Source organism: Bombina bombina, chromosome 1 (assembly GCF_027579735.1).
Source record: "Bombina bombina isolate aBomBom1 chromosome 1, aBomBom1.pri, whole genome shotgun sequence".
Lineage (NCBI taxonomy): Eukaryota > Metazoa > Chordata > Amphibia > Anura > Bombinatoridae > Bombina > Bombina bombina.
In genome coordinates this window covers 54,861,060-54,877,299 of record NC_069499.1, presented here as the reverse complement: position 1 = coordinate 54,877,299, position 16,240 = coordinate 54,861,060, and the positions used below count along the sequence as shown (strand labels likewise).

General features: G+C 41.2%; 1 protein-coding gene across 5 annotated transcripts in view; it reads left to right on the top strand.

Moving 5' to 3' along the window:
- The window catches only part of ADCK1 (aarF domain containing kinase 1), a 137,882-nt gene that overhangs the window by 22,951 nt on the left and 98,691 nt on the right, over window positions 1-16,240 (top strand). For all 5 annotated transcript variants that reach the window (XM_053697355.1, XM_053697356.1, XM_053697358.1 and 2 more), the window contains exon 7: window positions 8,859-9,017. In XM_053697355.1, coding sequence (XP_053553330.1) covers window positions 8,859-9,017 — 159 coding nt within the window. The remainder of the gene's footprint in view (window positions 1-8,858; window positions 9,018-16,240) is intronic.

Here is a 16,240-nt window from a genome sequence, read left to right as displayed (position 1 = left end):
GAGCACTGTTTAATATCCCTTTCCTGAACATAGCAATAAGCCCCACCCCTTTTATGTCCGGCTTTTAGAAGAAGCACCCCCAAGTGTGGTATCATTTGAAAGCTCTCGTTTCGTGAAAGTTTGGTGTATTCCGATCATGTGGTGTGGGAGCGGCAAACCATTTTGTGTTTACCAGCTGCTCGTAAGACAGCATAGCCAAGACAGGTAAAGGGTATTGTAGGTACAATTAAAGCATCCACGTGGCTAGAAAAATGCCTTGAAAAGGGTGATTTTGTGAGAGGATATGGCACAGAGTTTACTCCGCATGATTACATTGTTAAAATAGGGCAGAATAAAATAAATAGTGGGAATTGTTTTTTTAACCCCTGAGTGGCTGGGCTGTCGAAAACGCAACAGGCTTTGTGTCACAATGCTCCCCCTTGACCAAAGGCCTGCTGACTGGGGTAGATCCTTTGGCGGTTTAGCCACAGTATATCTGCTGGGCCTCAATCCTGAGCAGTTGCATTGTCCCTGCCTGGCCGATATTGTACTGTAAAATCCCTGAAACCATAGGCACCAGCGCAACAGCCATTTTCCCCAGGCACGCGGTTTAACCAGAGCGGAGGTGTATGATTCGGGATAACGAAATGATCACCCGTCACCAGTGCTTTGTATTGAGAGAATTTCTGGATGATAATCTAAACACTTTGTGGGAGTTTAGACTTTTCTCACTTGAGCTTTGACTTTTTGAAAACTCATTTGTTCGCATTGAGCAGCATTTCTTGACTATTCATGTGACTTTGTTACGCGCTTGTAGGGACAGTAAAGTCACAATTAGCTCTTTAAAGGGATAGAAAGGTTGAAATTGAAACATGCACAGTTGCATTTTTATTTTAAACACACATTTTTCCAATATACTTCCATTAGCAAAAATGCTTCTAGTAAATGTTGTTACTGTTTTTTAGCAGCATACGCACATATGCTGAGGGCCTGTGCACAATATTCAAGCTCAGAGAGCTGCTATTGGTGTGTAGTGTGTCTGTGTAGTGTGCGTCATACAAGCACTGCTGACTCCCGAGAAGGTGTGGTGCAAAAATGCATCCCATTTCAGGATTGACTTTTTTAACCCTTTAAATGGAATGGATAGAGGATGATATTTTAAACAACTTTCCAATTTACTTCTTGTTAAATTTTTCTTATTTCTCTTGGTATCGGAGTGATCCTAGGTGAGCTTAGGAGTGTGCATGTGTCTTTAGCCACCTGGCAGCAGTGTTGGCAACAATGTTTATCTTTACTGCTGCCATATAAGGCTAAAGACATGTGGTTTACGCTTCAACAAAGGATATTCAAAGAACAAAGCACATTTGATAACAGAAATAAATTGGAAAGTTGGTTAAAATCACATTCCCTATCTGAATAAATGTTCCATTTTCACTTTGTTGTCCCATTTTTAGCATGGTCAGTTAAATGGACAAAAATGGCATCCTCTAATGCATTATAGCCTATCCTGTTTGCACTACTGAGCTCATAAAACAGTTACACAAGTTCAAATGAAAAAGGAGCAAAAAAGCTTTATGTTAAAGGGACACTGAACCCAAATTTTTTCTTTCGTGATTCAGATAGAGCATGACATTTTAAACAACTTTCTAATTTACTCCTATTATCAAATTTTCTTCATTTTCTTGGTATCTTTATTTGAAATGCAAGAATTTAAATTTAGATGCCGGCCCATTTTGGTGAACAACCTGGGTTGTTTTTGTTGATTGGTGGATAAATTCATCCACCAATAAACAAGTGCTGTCCAGAGGTCTAAACAAATAAAAAAGTTTAGATGCTTTTTTTTTTAAATAAAGATAGCAAGAGAACGAACAAAAATTGATAATAGGAGTAAATTAGAAAGTTGCTTAAAATGCCATGCTCTATCTGAATCATGACAAAATTTGGGTTCAGTGTCCCTTTAAGCTTATTCACTTTTATTTATGTTGAAATTCTTTTTATTTTGTTTCTGTAAAACTGTTACATATCAGTGAGTACACTCCGGAAACAGTAGGCACACTGTATTCACTTTTATTTAAAGGGACAGTCTACTTTATTTTTTTTATTGTTTAATAAGATTTATAATCTCTTTATTACGCATTTCCCAGTTTTGCATAACCAACACTGTTCTAGTAATACATTTTACCTTGTATCTAAGCCTCTGCAGACTGCCCCCTTATCTCAGTGCTTTTTACAAACTTGCATTTTAACCAATTAGTGCTGGTTCCTGCAGAACTCCACAGGAGTGAGCAAAATATTATCTATATGGCACACATGAACTTGCACCGTCTAGCTGTGAAAAGCTAATAAAATGCACTGGAGTTTATAAATCAGCATATGAGCCAAACTAGGTTTAGCTTTCAACAAAGAATAGAGAACAAAGCAAATTTGATGACAAAAATAAAATTGGATGCCCTGTCTGAATCATGAAAGTTTAATTTTGACTTTACTGTCTCTTTAACCGAACTCTACGTTTGCAGTTTGTAAAAAAATGTTTCAGCAGGTGGCACTAAACAGCCTTTGTGATTCACTGTGCCTACTGCTAAGGTTATAGCTATTGTGTCACCCATTTGTCATGTTTGTGATACTACGGATGGTAAACATCACATGGTTTTCTATTAGGCACAAATCAACCCTATAATAGAATCAGATATCTCCTTCTTTTCACGGTCAGTACAGTATTAACAAGCAGTAGTGGCCCAGGGCTTCATAAAGTCCCAAACTGGGAGATAAATACATTAATACCATTAGGTCCATTGTCCTTGTTTTAACATTTCTTATTGTCAGTTAAAGGGGCAGTAAAAGCTAATTATGTTATGATATTTGTTTTAATATTGAAGAATTGTTGGGATAGAAAGGTCAAAATGAAAATATACGTGCCTGCATTTCAGTTTTAAATATAAGCAATTTTACAATATACTCCCATTAGCAAAAATGCTTCCAGTAAAGCTAATTACTGCTTTTCAATGGCATACACAAATATGCTATGAGGGCCAGTGCACCAGTATTCAATGCAATGCCTGCTCAGAGAGCCGATGAAGAATGCATTTGTGTCACAAGACTCTCTGAGTAGGTGAAGCGTTTGAATGCTGGTGCATGGGCATGGGAATATATTGTAAAGATACTTCTATTTAAAATGCTCCCGTGCACATTTCAGTGTTGACCTTTCTTTTTCATTAAATGTAAAATTCTAGTCTCTATAATGTCATTGGCTCTGCCATGTTGTGTCCTAGGTTTATTTAAACGCCTGTTCTCTTATCTCCTCTGCTGAGTCCAGGTAGAGATATTTATAAATGTGCTGATAAAGTAACTGTTTGAAATGGTTTGATGTTGTTTCAAACTTTCATGATTCAGACAGAACATTCAATGTTACAGTTCTTTTATAAAGCATACTTAGTTCTCTAGTTATCCTTTGTTGAAGAGCATACCTAGGTAGGCTTAGGAGAAGCAATGCACTACTGGGAAGTAGCTGCTGATTGGTGGGTGCATATATATGCCTCTTTTCATTGGCTTACCAGATGTGTTCAGCTAGCTCCCAGTAGTGTATTGCTGCTTTGAAACGGACGTTGTTGGGGTTAAACTCATAAGCAAGCAAGAGAGCAATAATAATAAAATGCTTTTTTTAACGTTTGCCAATATTCCTGCTGCTCCCATTGACCATCATGGTAATAGAATCAGTGGTTAGTACCAGTATTTCTGCGGCAGGACAAAACAGTTTATTAGTCCGTCTCATGCAGTAATTAGTCATTTAGGGTCAAGCTTGAAAAAAGGGGCAGGAGCCCCAAAATGTTGCAGAATGTGATAGTCTAATAAAGTTTTTCTAAAGCTGTGTATAATGGTGAAGTCCTGTTGATCACAGGATTCTAAATTACTTTAAAACAAATAAGCAATACTTTTTACATATGTGATTACCTTGTATCTAAGCCTCTGCAGACTGCCCCTTTATCTCAGTTCTTTTGACAGACTTGCATTTTAGCCAATCAGTGCTGGCTCCTAGGTAACTCCACGGGAGTGAGCACAATGTTTTTTATTTATTTATATATATATATATATATATATATATATATATATATATATATATATATATATATATATATATATAAATATATATATGTGTATATATATATATATATATATATATATATATATATATATGGCATACATTAACTAGCGCTGTCTAACCGTGAAAATATGTCAAAATGTACTGTGATAAGAGGCGGCCTTCAAGGGATTAGAAATTAGCATATGACCCTACCTAGGTTTAGCTTTCAACAAAGAATACCAAGAGAACAAAGCAAATTTGATCATAAAAGTAAATCTATCTGAATCATGAACGTTTAATTTTCACTAGACTGTCTCTTTTTAATTAATGGTTTACCCTTTAAACAAGAAAGGGCCAGATTAAACTATCTTGAGGGCCCCATATGGCCGCGCAGGGCCTGTACTTTGAGACCACTTCTTTAAAGTAATGATGAGTACCTGATATTTGTTACTTACAACTTACAGTTATAAATATAGAATATACTTTTTCTCCTGTTCTATAAAGTTCCCCATTCTGTATCACTGTACTGTCTGATGTGTTTTGTGCTCGACCCAATATGTTCCACTGTCCCATAAATTCCCCCTTTTCTCTATTTTTCACATGTTGTGTGTTTTCCCTTTGCTGTTTGCTTTTTCACTTCTCATATTTTCCTCTTATTCTGAATATATCATCTACCTGCCCTATATCCTGTATATGTCCCTGTTAGGGGTAATATGAACCTGATGGCAGCCATCTTGTTCTTCACAGCCATCTTGTTCCTCACAGCCATTTTGTAATGAATAGACTTTATTATACTGGGGTATTATGCAGTGAGAATTATATGCATGTTATGAGTTTCTTTAGCTATTCAGCCTTGCCAATGTACCCTGGCCTAATGCCTAGAAGTAAGATAGAATAAGATAATGTAAACAAGAGGCTTTAGACACTCGGTTGTCTCTGCAGATGGTAGTTTGTTATGACTCTGTAAATATTGTTATGAGAAACTCATGTTCCAGTTTTTCCTTGTAAATTGCTCTGTATAACTGTGTAAGATGACGCGGTTCTAACGTGTCATCCCCTTAACCCTGTATGTCACTATAAGAAAGGCTTGCACTGTGCAATAAACAGAATTGGCTTTCGATCATAATGCTGCGTGGTCTGAGTCATTCTAAGGGGCCCTTATCAGGTAATCTACATATGCCTCAGGTGGTACACTAGGCCCCAGGCTTTGGCCTGCACTGACACTTACCCCCTGAAGGGGACACCTAACAGTCCCCTATCTCTATCTGCCCCATATCCTGTGTATGTCCCCTATCATCTACCTGCCCCATATCCTGTATATATCCCCTATCATCTACCTGCCCCATATCCTGTATATGTCCCCTATCATCTACCTGCCCCATATCCTGTATATGTCCCCTATCATCTACCTGCCCCATATCCTGTATATGTCCCCTATCATCTACCTGCCCCATATCCTGTATATGTCCCCTATCATCTACCTGCCCCATATCCTGTATATGTCCCCTATCATCTACCTGCCCCATATCCTGTATATGTCCCCTATCATCTATCTGCACCATATCCTGTGTATGTCCCCTATCATCTATCTGCCCCATATTCTGTATATGTCACCTATCATCTATCTGCCCCATATCCTGTATATGTCCCCTATCATCTACCTGCCCCATATCCTGTATATGTCCCCTATCATCTATCTGCCCCATATCCTGTATATGTCCCCTATCATCTATCTGCACCATATCCTGTATATGTCCCCTATCATCTACCTGCCCCATATTCTGTATATGTCACCTATCATCTATCTGCCCCATATCCTGTATATGTCCCCTATCATCTATCTGCCCCATATCCTGTATATGTCCCCTATCATCTACCTGCCCCATATCCTGTATATGTCCCCTATCATCTACCTGCCCCATATCCTGTATATGTCCCCTATCATCTACCTGCCCCATATTCTGTATATGTCACCTATCATCTATCTGCCCCATATCGTATATATGTCCCCTATCATCTACCTGCCCCATATCCTGTATATGTCCCCTATCATCTACCTGCCCCATATTCTGTATATGTCACCTATCATCTATCTGCCCCATATCCTGTATATGTCCCCTATCATCTACCTGCCCCATATCCTGTATATGTCCCCTATCATCTATCTGCCCCATATCCTGTATATGTCCCCTATCATCTATCTGCTCCATATCCTGTATATGTCCCCTATCATCTATCTGCCCCATATCCTGTATATGTCCCCTATCATCTATCTGCCCCATATCCTGTATATGTCCCCTATCATCTATCTGCCCCATATCCTGTATATGTCCCCTATCATCTACCTGCCCCATATCCTGTATATGTCCCCTATCATCTACATGCCCCATATCGTATATATGTCCCCTATCATCTATCTGCCCCATATCCTGTATATGTCCCCTATCATCTACCTGCCCCATATCCTGTATATGTCGCCTATCATCTACCGGCCCCATATCCTGTATATGTCCCCTATCATCTACCTGCCCCATATCCTGTATATGTCCCCTATCATCTACCTGCCCCATATCCTGTATATGTCCCCATATACCTGCCCCATATCCTGTATATGTCCCCATATACCTGCCCCATATCCTGTATATGTCCCCTATCATCTACCTGCCCCATATCCTGTATATGTCCCCTATCATCTACCTGCCCCATATCCTGTATATGTCCCCGATCATCTACCTGCCCCATATCCTGTATATGTCCCCTATCATCTACCTGCCCCATATGCTGTATATATCCTTTATCATCTACCTGCCCCATATCATGTATATGTCCCTTATCTGCTATCTGCCCCATATCCTGTATATGTCCCCTATCATCTATCTGCCCCATATCCTGTATATGTCCCCTATCATCTACCTGCCCCATATCCTGTTTATGTCCCCTATTATCTACCTGCCCCATATCCTGTATATGTCCCTTATCATCTACCTGCCCCATATCCTGTATATGTCCTCTATCATCTATCTGCCCCATATCCTATATATGTCCCCTATCATCTACCTGCCCCATATCGTATATATGTCCCCTATCATCTATCTGCCCCATATCCTGTATATGTCCCCTATCATCTATCTGCCCCATATCCTGTATATGTCCCCTATCATCTATCTGCCCCATATCCTGTATATGTCCCCTATCATCTATCTGCCCCATATCCTGTATATGTCCCCTATCATCTACCTGCCCCATATCCTGTTTATGTCCCCTATCATCTACCTGCCCCATATCCTGTATATGTCCTCTATCATCTACCTGCCCCATATCCTGTATATGTCCCCTATCATCTACCTGCCCCATATCGTATATATGTCCCCTATCATCTACCTGCCACATATTGTATATATGTCCCCTATCATCTATCTGCCCCATATCCTGTATATGTCCCCTATCATCTATCTGCCCCATATCCTGTATATGTCCCCTATCATCTACCTGCCCCATATCCTGTATATCTTCCCTATCATCTACCTGCCACATATCCTGTATATGTCCCCTATCATCTACCGGCCCCATATCCTGTATATGTCCCTTATCTTCTATCTGCCCCATATCCTATATATGTCCCCTATTGTCTCTTTGCCCCATAACCTGCATATGTCCCCTATCATCTCTTTGCCCTATATCCTGTATATGTTCCCTATCATCTATCTGCCCCATATCCTGTATATGTCCCACCTGCCCCATATCCTATATATGTCCCCTATCATCTATCTGCCCCATATCCTATATATGTCCCCTATCATCTATCTGCCCCATATCCTGTATATATCCCCTATCATCTATCTGCCCCATATCCTGTATATATCCCCTATCATCTACCTGCCCCATATTCTGTATATGTCCCCTATCATCTATCTGCCCCATATCCTGTATATGTCCCTTATCTTCTATCTGCCCAATATCCTGTATATGTCCCCTATCATCTATCTGCCCCATATCCTATATATGTCCCCTATCACCTATCTGATGGGTACTTATAGAGCGCAAACTAATCACCCGTGAGGGTCTCAAGGCTCTAAGGGAAAAGGGATAGGGGATAGGAGAAAAGGGGGGGAGGGGGGAGGAGATCGGCATTCAGTCGAAGAGCCAGGTTTTGAGGTCCTTTCTTAACTTTGTAAGGGAGGTGGATTGTCTGAGGTGAAGCGGGAGGGTGTTCCATGTCTTTGCCGCCATGTGGGAGAAGGATCTTCCACCCGCTGTGGATTTGCTGATGCGGGGGATGACTGCGAGTGCTTGGTCGGCCGATCGGAGTTGTCTGGCGGGGGTGTAGAAATTTACACGGTGGTTGAGGTATTCAGGTCCGATGTTGTGTAGGGCCTTGAACGCGTGGGTAAGGAGCTTGAAGGTGATTCTCTTGTTGATGGGGAGCCAGTGGAGGTCCAGTGAAGTTAGGAGCCAAGGATAGAATTCTCCTGGGTCCTGCTGTATAGCTCCTATCCTCCGTCTTCCCTCTGTCTTGTCTATGCACCAGGACCCCATCTCCTTTTTGAGTCCTGCCGCTGATTATGCCCCTTGTCCTCTATCCGATCCCTGTCCAGTATCTACTATCAGTTTTACCTTTATGGTATGTACGCCACAGCTATATCCTGAAGCATACTTACATCTTTTTTGTATCTGCCTCTCATCTTCATCTTCCTCCATCTTGTCTATATCTGTGAATTGCATAAAACCACTGTTATATCTGTTGGCGACCTGAATCTGCCATTAATTATCTACCCCTGACCTATTTCTTTGTCAACCTCAGGTCCTCCTGCACGTGGTGAAAATAATATTCCCACAGTTTGAGTTTATGTGGCTGGTGGAGGAAGCAAAGAAAAATCTTCCCCTGGAGTTGGATTTCCTGAAAGAGGGACGCAATGCTGAGAAAATGGCAGAATTGGTGCGGAAATTCCCCTTCCTGAGGGTGAGTTTCCCATGTTACAAATCAGCTTCATACCTCATATATAGCTAGATTCAGGTTTTGAGCTTTTAGTATTAATTTTAATTTCAGAATTTTTCATATTTTCAGTATGAAACTTATTTGAATTGTAAAATTAGTTTGACATTTTCTCTTGTAAGGTGTATCCAGTCCACGGATTCATCCATTACTTGTGGGATATTCTCCTTCCCAACAGGAAGCTGCAAGAGGATCACCCACAGCAGAGCTGTCTATATAGCTCCTCCCCTAACTGCCACCCCCAGTCATTCTCTTACAGCTCTCGACAAGAGAAGTAGGTAGAGAGATGTGGTGAATTAATGTAGTTTATCTTCAATCAAAAGTTTATTATTTTCAAATGGTACCGGAGTTGTACTATTTTGGCTTCAGGCAGAAAGGTGAAGAAGAGTCTGCCTGAAGTTTTTTGATGATCTTAGCAGCTTGTAACTAAGGTCCATTGCTGTTTTCACTCATAACTGAAGAGATGGGTAACTTCAGCTGGGGGAATGGCGTGCAGGGTTTCCTGCTCTGAGGTATGTGCAGTTTTAAATTTTTCTAGAGAGATGATAAGCTAGAAAATGCTGACAGTACCTGATTTATTTAAGGTAAGCCTGATTACAGTGATTTAATAACGACTGGTATCATGCTTGCTGTAAAGGGTAATATTTTTGTTATTTACTCTCATTACTTAATAGATATAACGTTTGCTTGATGTATATAAACGTTTACTACAAATGGTGATAAAACTTTATTCTGGGGCCCAGTTTTTCCACATGGCTGACTAGATTTTGCCTAGGGATAGTTTTTTAAGGCCCTCTCACTGTGAGTACATGTTGGGAGGGGCCTATTTTTGCGCCTTAATTGCGCAGTTGTTTTTGCAGCTAGAGACATCCAGCTTCCCTGAAGGAGTCCCCTGACATATAGGACCCCTCTACAGGGTTTTTGTGCCTTCCAAAGTCGTTGTATGGGCAGGTAGGAGCCACAGTAGAGCTGTGGCAGTTGGTTGTGACTGTTTAAAAACGTCTATATTGTTTTTTTGATCCGGTTTTGAAACTAAAGGGTTAATCATCCATTTGTAAGAGGGTGTAATGCTATTTCAGTCTATTATACACACTGTAAAAATTTCGTAGAATTTACTGCTTTTTTCACTGTTTTGCAGTTTATGTGATTGTTTTTTTCTCTTAAAGGCACAGTACCGTTTTTATTTTTTGCTTGTTCACAGTTATTAAATTGTTTTCCAATGATCTCATTACTAGTCTGTTTAAACATGTCTGACATAGAGGAAACTCATTGTTCATTATGTTTAGAAGCCATTGTGGAACCCCCTCTTAGAATGTGTACCAAATGCACTGATTTTACTATAGATTACAAAGACCATATTCTGGCTTTAAAAAATTTATCACCAGAAGAAATTGACAAGGAGGCAGTTAAGCCGTCTAACTCTCCCCACGTGTCAGAACCTATAACTCCCGCTCAGGGGACACCAAGTACATCTAGCGCGCCCATTGCATATACCTTACAAGATATGGCGGCAGTTATGAATCATACCCTTACAGAGGTATTATCTAAACTGCCAGGATTGCAAGGAAAGCGAGACAGCTCTGGGACTAGAATAAATACAGAACTCTCTGACGCTTTAGTGGCTATGTCTGATACACCCTCACAATGTACTGAAGCTGAAGCAGGGGATCTTCAATCTGTGGGTGATTTTTCTGATTCAGGGAAGATACTTCAACCTGATTCTGATATGTCTACATTTAAATTTAAGCTTGAACACCTCCGCATATTGCTCAGGGAGGTCTTAGCAACTCTGGACGACTGTGACGTTATTGTAGTCCCAGAGAAATTATGTAGATTGGATAAATACTATGCAGTACCTACTTACACTGATGTTTTTCCATTCCCTAAGAGGTTTTCTGAAATTATTACTAAGGAATGGGATAGACCAGGTGTACCGTTCTCTCCCCCTCCTGTTTTTAAAAAGATGTTTCCTATAGACGCCGCTACACGGGACTTGTGGCAGACGGTCCCTAAGGTGGAGGGAGCAGTTTCTACTCTAGCTAAGCGTACCACTATCCCTGTTGAGGACAGTTGTGCTTTTCTAGATCCAATGGATAAAAGAGGGTTACCTTAAGAATATTTTTATTCAACAAGGTTTTATTCTCCAGCCTCTTGCATGCATTGCCCCAGTCACTGCTGCTGCGGCTTTCTGTTTTGAGTCTCTAGAGGAGGCTCTACAGGTTGAAACCCCGTTGGAAGATATTATTGACAAGCTTAAGGCCCTTAAGCTAGCCAATTCATCTGTTTCTGACGCCGTTGTTCATTTAACCAAGCTAACGGCTAAAAATTCAGGTTTTGCTATTCAGGCGCGTAGGGTGCTATGGCTTAAATCCTGGTCAGCTGACGTGACTTCAAAGTCTAAACTTCTCAACATTCCCTTCAAAGGACAGACCCTATTCGGGCCTGGACTGAAGGAGATCATTTCTGACATCACTGGAGGAAAAGGTCACGCCCTTCCTCAAGACAGGTCCAACAAATTAAGGACCAAACAGTCTAGTTTTCGGCCCTTTCGAAACTTCAAGAGTGGCGCAGCTTCAACTTCCTCTAACACAAAACAAGAGGGAACTTTTGCCCAGTCTAAGCCGATCTGGAGACCTAACCAGGCTTGGAACAAGGGGAAACAGGCCAAAAAGCCTGCTGCTGCCTCTAAGACAGCATGAAGGATCAGCCCCCGATCCGGAAACGGATCTAGTAGGGGGCAGACTCTCTCTCTTCAACCAGGCTTGGGCAAGAGATGTCCAGGATCCCTGGGCATTTGAGAAATTGTGTCCAAGGGTTATCTTCTGGAATTCAAAACCTCTCCCCCAAAAGGGAGATTTCATCTCTGACTTTTATCAGCAAACCAGATAAAGAGAGAGGCATTCTTACATTGTGTTCAAGACCTCCTAGTTATGGGAGTGATCCACCCAGTTCCGCAGGAGGAACAGGGGCAGGGCTTCTATTCAAATCTGTTTGTAGTTCCCAAGAAAGAGGGAACATTCAGACCAATCTTACATCTCAAGATCTTAAACAAATTTCTCAGAGTCCCATCCTTCAAGATGGAGACTATTCGAACCATCCTTTCTATGATCCAGGAGGGTCAATATATGACTACCGTAGACTTAAAGGATGCTTATCTTCACATCCCGATACACAAAGATCATCATCGTTTTCTCAGGTTTGCCTTTCTAGACAGGCACTACCAGTTTGTGGCTCTTCCCTTCGGGTTGGCCACGGCACCAAGAATCTTTACAAAGGTTCTAGGGTCTCTCCTAGCGGTCCTAAGTCCGCGGGGTATAGCAGTAGCCCCTTACTTAGACGACATTCTGATACAGGCGTCGACTTTTCAAATCGCCAGTTCCCATACGGACATTGTTCTGGCATTTCTGAGGTCCCATGGGTGGAAGGTGAACGAAGAAAAGAGTTCTCTATCACCTCTAACAAAAGTTTCATTCCTAGGGACTCTGATAGATTCGGTAGAAATGAAGATTTACCTAACGAAGGCCAGATTGTCCTTCAGCCTGGCTTATGTGTTTCCACCATTTCCTCTGCTCCCTCGTCTGATTGCCAAGATCAAGCAGGAGAGAGCTTTGGTGATTTTGATAGCTCCTGCGTGGCCACGCAAGACTTGGTATGCAGATCTGGTGGACACGTCATCCTTTCCACCATGGACTCTGCCGCTGAGGCAGGACCTTCTACTTCAAGGTCCCTTCAAACATCCAAATCTAATTTCTCTGCGTCTGACTGCTTGGAGATTGAAAGCTTGATTTTATCAAAGCGTGGTTTTTCCGAGTCGGTCATTGATACCTTAATTCAGTCACCAGGAAAATCTATCATAAGATATGGTGTAAATATCTTCATTGGTGTGAATCCAAGGGTTACTCATGGAGTAAGGTTAGGATTCCTAGGATATTATCCTTTCTCCAAGAAGGATTGGAGACGGGATTGTCAGCTAGTTCCTTAAAGGGACAGATTTCTGCTCTGTCTATTCTTTTGCACAAACGTCTGGCTGAGGTTCCAGACGTTCAGGCGTTCTGTCAGGCTTTAGTTAGAATCAAGCCTGTGTTTAAACCTGTCGCTCCGCCATGGAGTTTAAATTTAGTTCTTAAAGTTCTTCAAGGGGTTCCGTTTGAACTTTTGCATTCCATAGATATTAAACTTTTATCCTGGAAAGTTCTGTTTTTAGTAGCTATCTCCTCAGCTCAAAGAGTTTCGGAGTTATCTGCTTTACAGTGTGATTCCCCTTATCTGATTTTCCATGCAGATAAGGTAGTTTTACGTACCAAACCTGGTTTTCTTCCTAAGGTGGTATCTAATAAGAATATAAATCAGGAGATTGTTGTTCCTTCACTATGTCCTAATCCTTCTTCAAAGAAGGAACATCTATTACACAATCTTGATGTGGTTCGTGCTTTAAAGTTTTATTCACAAGCTACAAAGGATTTTCGTCAAACATCTGCTTTGTTTGTTGTCTACTCTGGACAGAGGAGAGGCCAAAAGGCTTCGGCAACTTCTCTTTCTTTTCGGCTAAGAAGTATAATCCGCTTGGCTTATGAGACTGCTGGCCAGCAGCCTCCTGAAAGAATTACAGCTCATTCTACTAGAGCAGTAGCTTCCACATGGGCTTTTAAACATGAGGCCTCTGTTGAACAGATTTGTAAGGCGGCGACTTGGTCTTCGCTTCATTCCTTTTCTAAATTCTACTAATTCAATACTTTTGCTTCCTCTGAGGCTATTTTTGGGAGAAAGGTCTTACAGGCAGTGGTGCCCTCCGTTTAAGCGCCTGCCTTGTCCCTCCCTTCATCCGTGTCCTATAGCTTTGGTATTGGTATCCCACAAGTAATGGATGAATCCGTGGACTGGATACACCTTACAAGAGAAAACAAAATTTATGCTTACCTGATAAATTTATTTCTCTTGTGGTGTATCCAGTCCACGGCCCGCCCTGTCATTTTAAGGCAGGTGTTATTTATTTTTAAACTACAGTCACCACTGCACCCTATAGTTTCTCCTTTCTCTTGCTTGTCTTCGGTCGAATGACTGGGGGTGGCAGTTAGGGGAGGAGCTATATAGACAGCTCTGCTGTGGGTGATCCTCTTGCAGCTTCCTGTTGGGAAGGAGAATATCCCACAAGTAATGGATGAATCCGTGGACTGGATACACCATAAGAGAAATAAATTTATCAGGTAAGCATAAATTTTATTTTTCTAACTGCAACTGTTTCATATATTTTCAGTTTTCCTTGCAACCAACATGTTATAATATATTTCACATTACAATAGTTTTAGCTATTCAGCCTTTTTGGGGGGGGTTGGTGATACATTTCTGTATCTGGGGTTTTAAGCGGTGAAAGCGATCTTGATTATGGTATTGCAGTGATGCCTCGATATTGAGACATCCTGCAATAAAAATTTTTTATACACCTATGCAGAGAGAGCCACTCTGTGGCCCTCTCTGCACCAGTAACGATGGTGCTAATCATTGGTGGGTGGGAGCATTAGCAGGGAGGTGGGTGGGCGCCCCATAGCTACCCAGCATCCGGTTCCTGTAAGTGCAATGTGCACGCCGGATGCCGGGAGCGTGCGGGGGGGCCTGCAGGGGGCATGTGTGTGTGTGCACGCAGCAACCACTGCCACCAATGCAATTTTTGGGGGCGCAAACTGGGTACTGGCAGACCCAAGATGGTGGAAAATAGGTAGCGGGGGGGGGGGGGTTAGAGAGTTGTTTGGGGGAGATCAGCTGAATAAATATATATAAAAAAAAAAAGCCTTTTATTTTATTTTTTGGAAATAGCAAAGTGCTACTTGTATTTATTGCCCTATAACTTACAATAAAAGCAAAGAACATGTAAACATTGGGTATTTCTAAACTCAGGACACAATTTAGAAACTATTTAGCATGGGAGTTTTTTGGTAACTGTAAATGTGTAACAGATTTTGGGGGTCAAAGTTAGAAAAAGTGTGTTTTCTCTTGTAAGGTGTATCCAGTCCACGGATCATCCATTACTTGTGGGATATTCTCCTTCCCAACAGGAAGTTGCAAGAGGATCACCCACAGCAGAGCTGCTATATAGCTCCTCCCCCAACTGCCATATCCAGTCATTCTCTTGCAACTCTCAACAAGCATGGAGGTAGTAAGAGGAAAGTGGTGAAATGTAGCTGTTATCTTGCTTCAATCAAAAGTTTGTTATTTTTAAATGGTACCGGAGTTGTACTATTTTGTCCCAGGCAGAAAAATAGAAGAATCTGCCTGTGATTTCTATGATCTTAGTAACTAAGATCCATTGCTGTTCTCACACATGACTGAAGAGAGAGGTAACTTCAGCGGGGGAATGGCGTGCAGGTTATTTTGCTATGAGGTATGTGCAGTTAAGATTTTTTCTAGAAGATGTGAATGCTAGAAAATGCTGCTGATACCAAATTTGTGTAAGGTAAGCCTGAATACAGTGATATAATAGAGACTGGTATCATGCTTACTTTCTGAGGTAATACTCTTTTATATTTACAATAGAAAACGTTTACTGGCATGTTTAAACGTTTTTATATATACTTTGGTGATAAAACTTTATTGGGGCCTAGTTTTTTCCACATGGCTGGCTTAAATTTGCCTAGAAACAGTTTCCTGAGGCTTTCCACTGTGTTACTATGAGTGGGAGGGGCCTAGTTTATCGCTTTTTTGCACAGTAACTTTTACAGACTGAGACATCCAGCTTCCTCCAGGAGTCCCCTGAATGCTATAGGACATCTCTAAAGGGCTCTTAGGCTTTCCAAAATCGTTTGTTGGGGAAGGTAGGCCCACAGCAAGGCTGTTGCAGTTGGTGTGACTGTTAAAAAAACATTTATATCGTTTTTTTGATCCGTTTTTTGAACTAAGGGGTTAATCATCCATTTGCAAGTGGGTGCAATGCTCTGTTAGCTTATTATACACACTGTAAAAATTTCGTTTGATTTACTGCCTTTTTTCACTGTTTTTCAAATTCTGACAAAATTTGTTTCTCTTAAAGGCACAGTACCGTTTCTTATATTTGCTTGTCAACTTGATTTAAAGTGTTTTCCAAGCTTGCTAGTCTCATTGCTAGTCTGTACAAACATGTCTGACATAGAGGAAACTCCTTGTTCATTATGTTTAAAAGCCATGGTGGAACCCCCTCTTAGAATGTGTACCAAATGTAC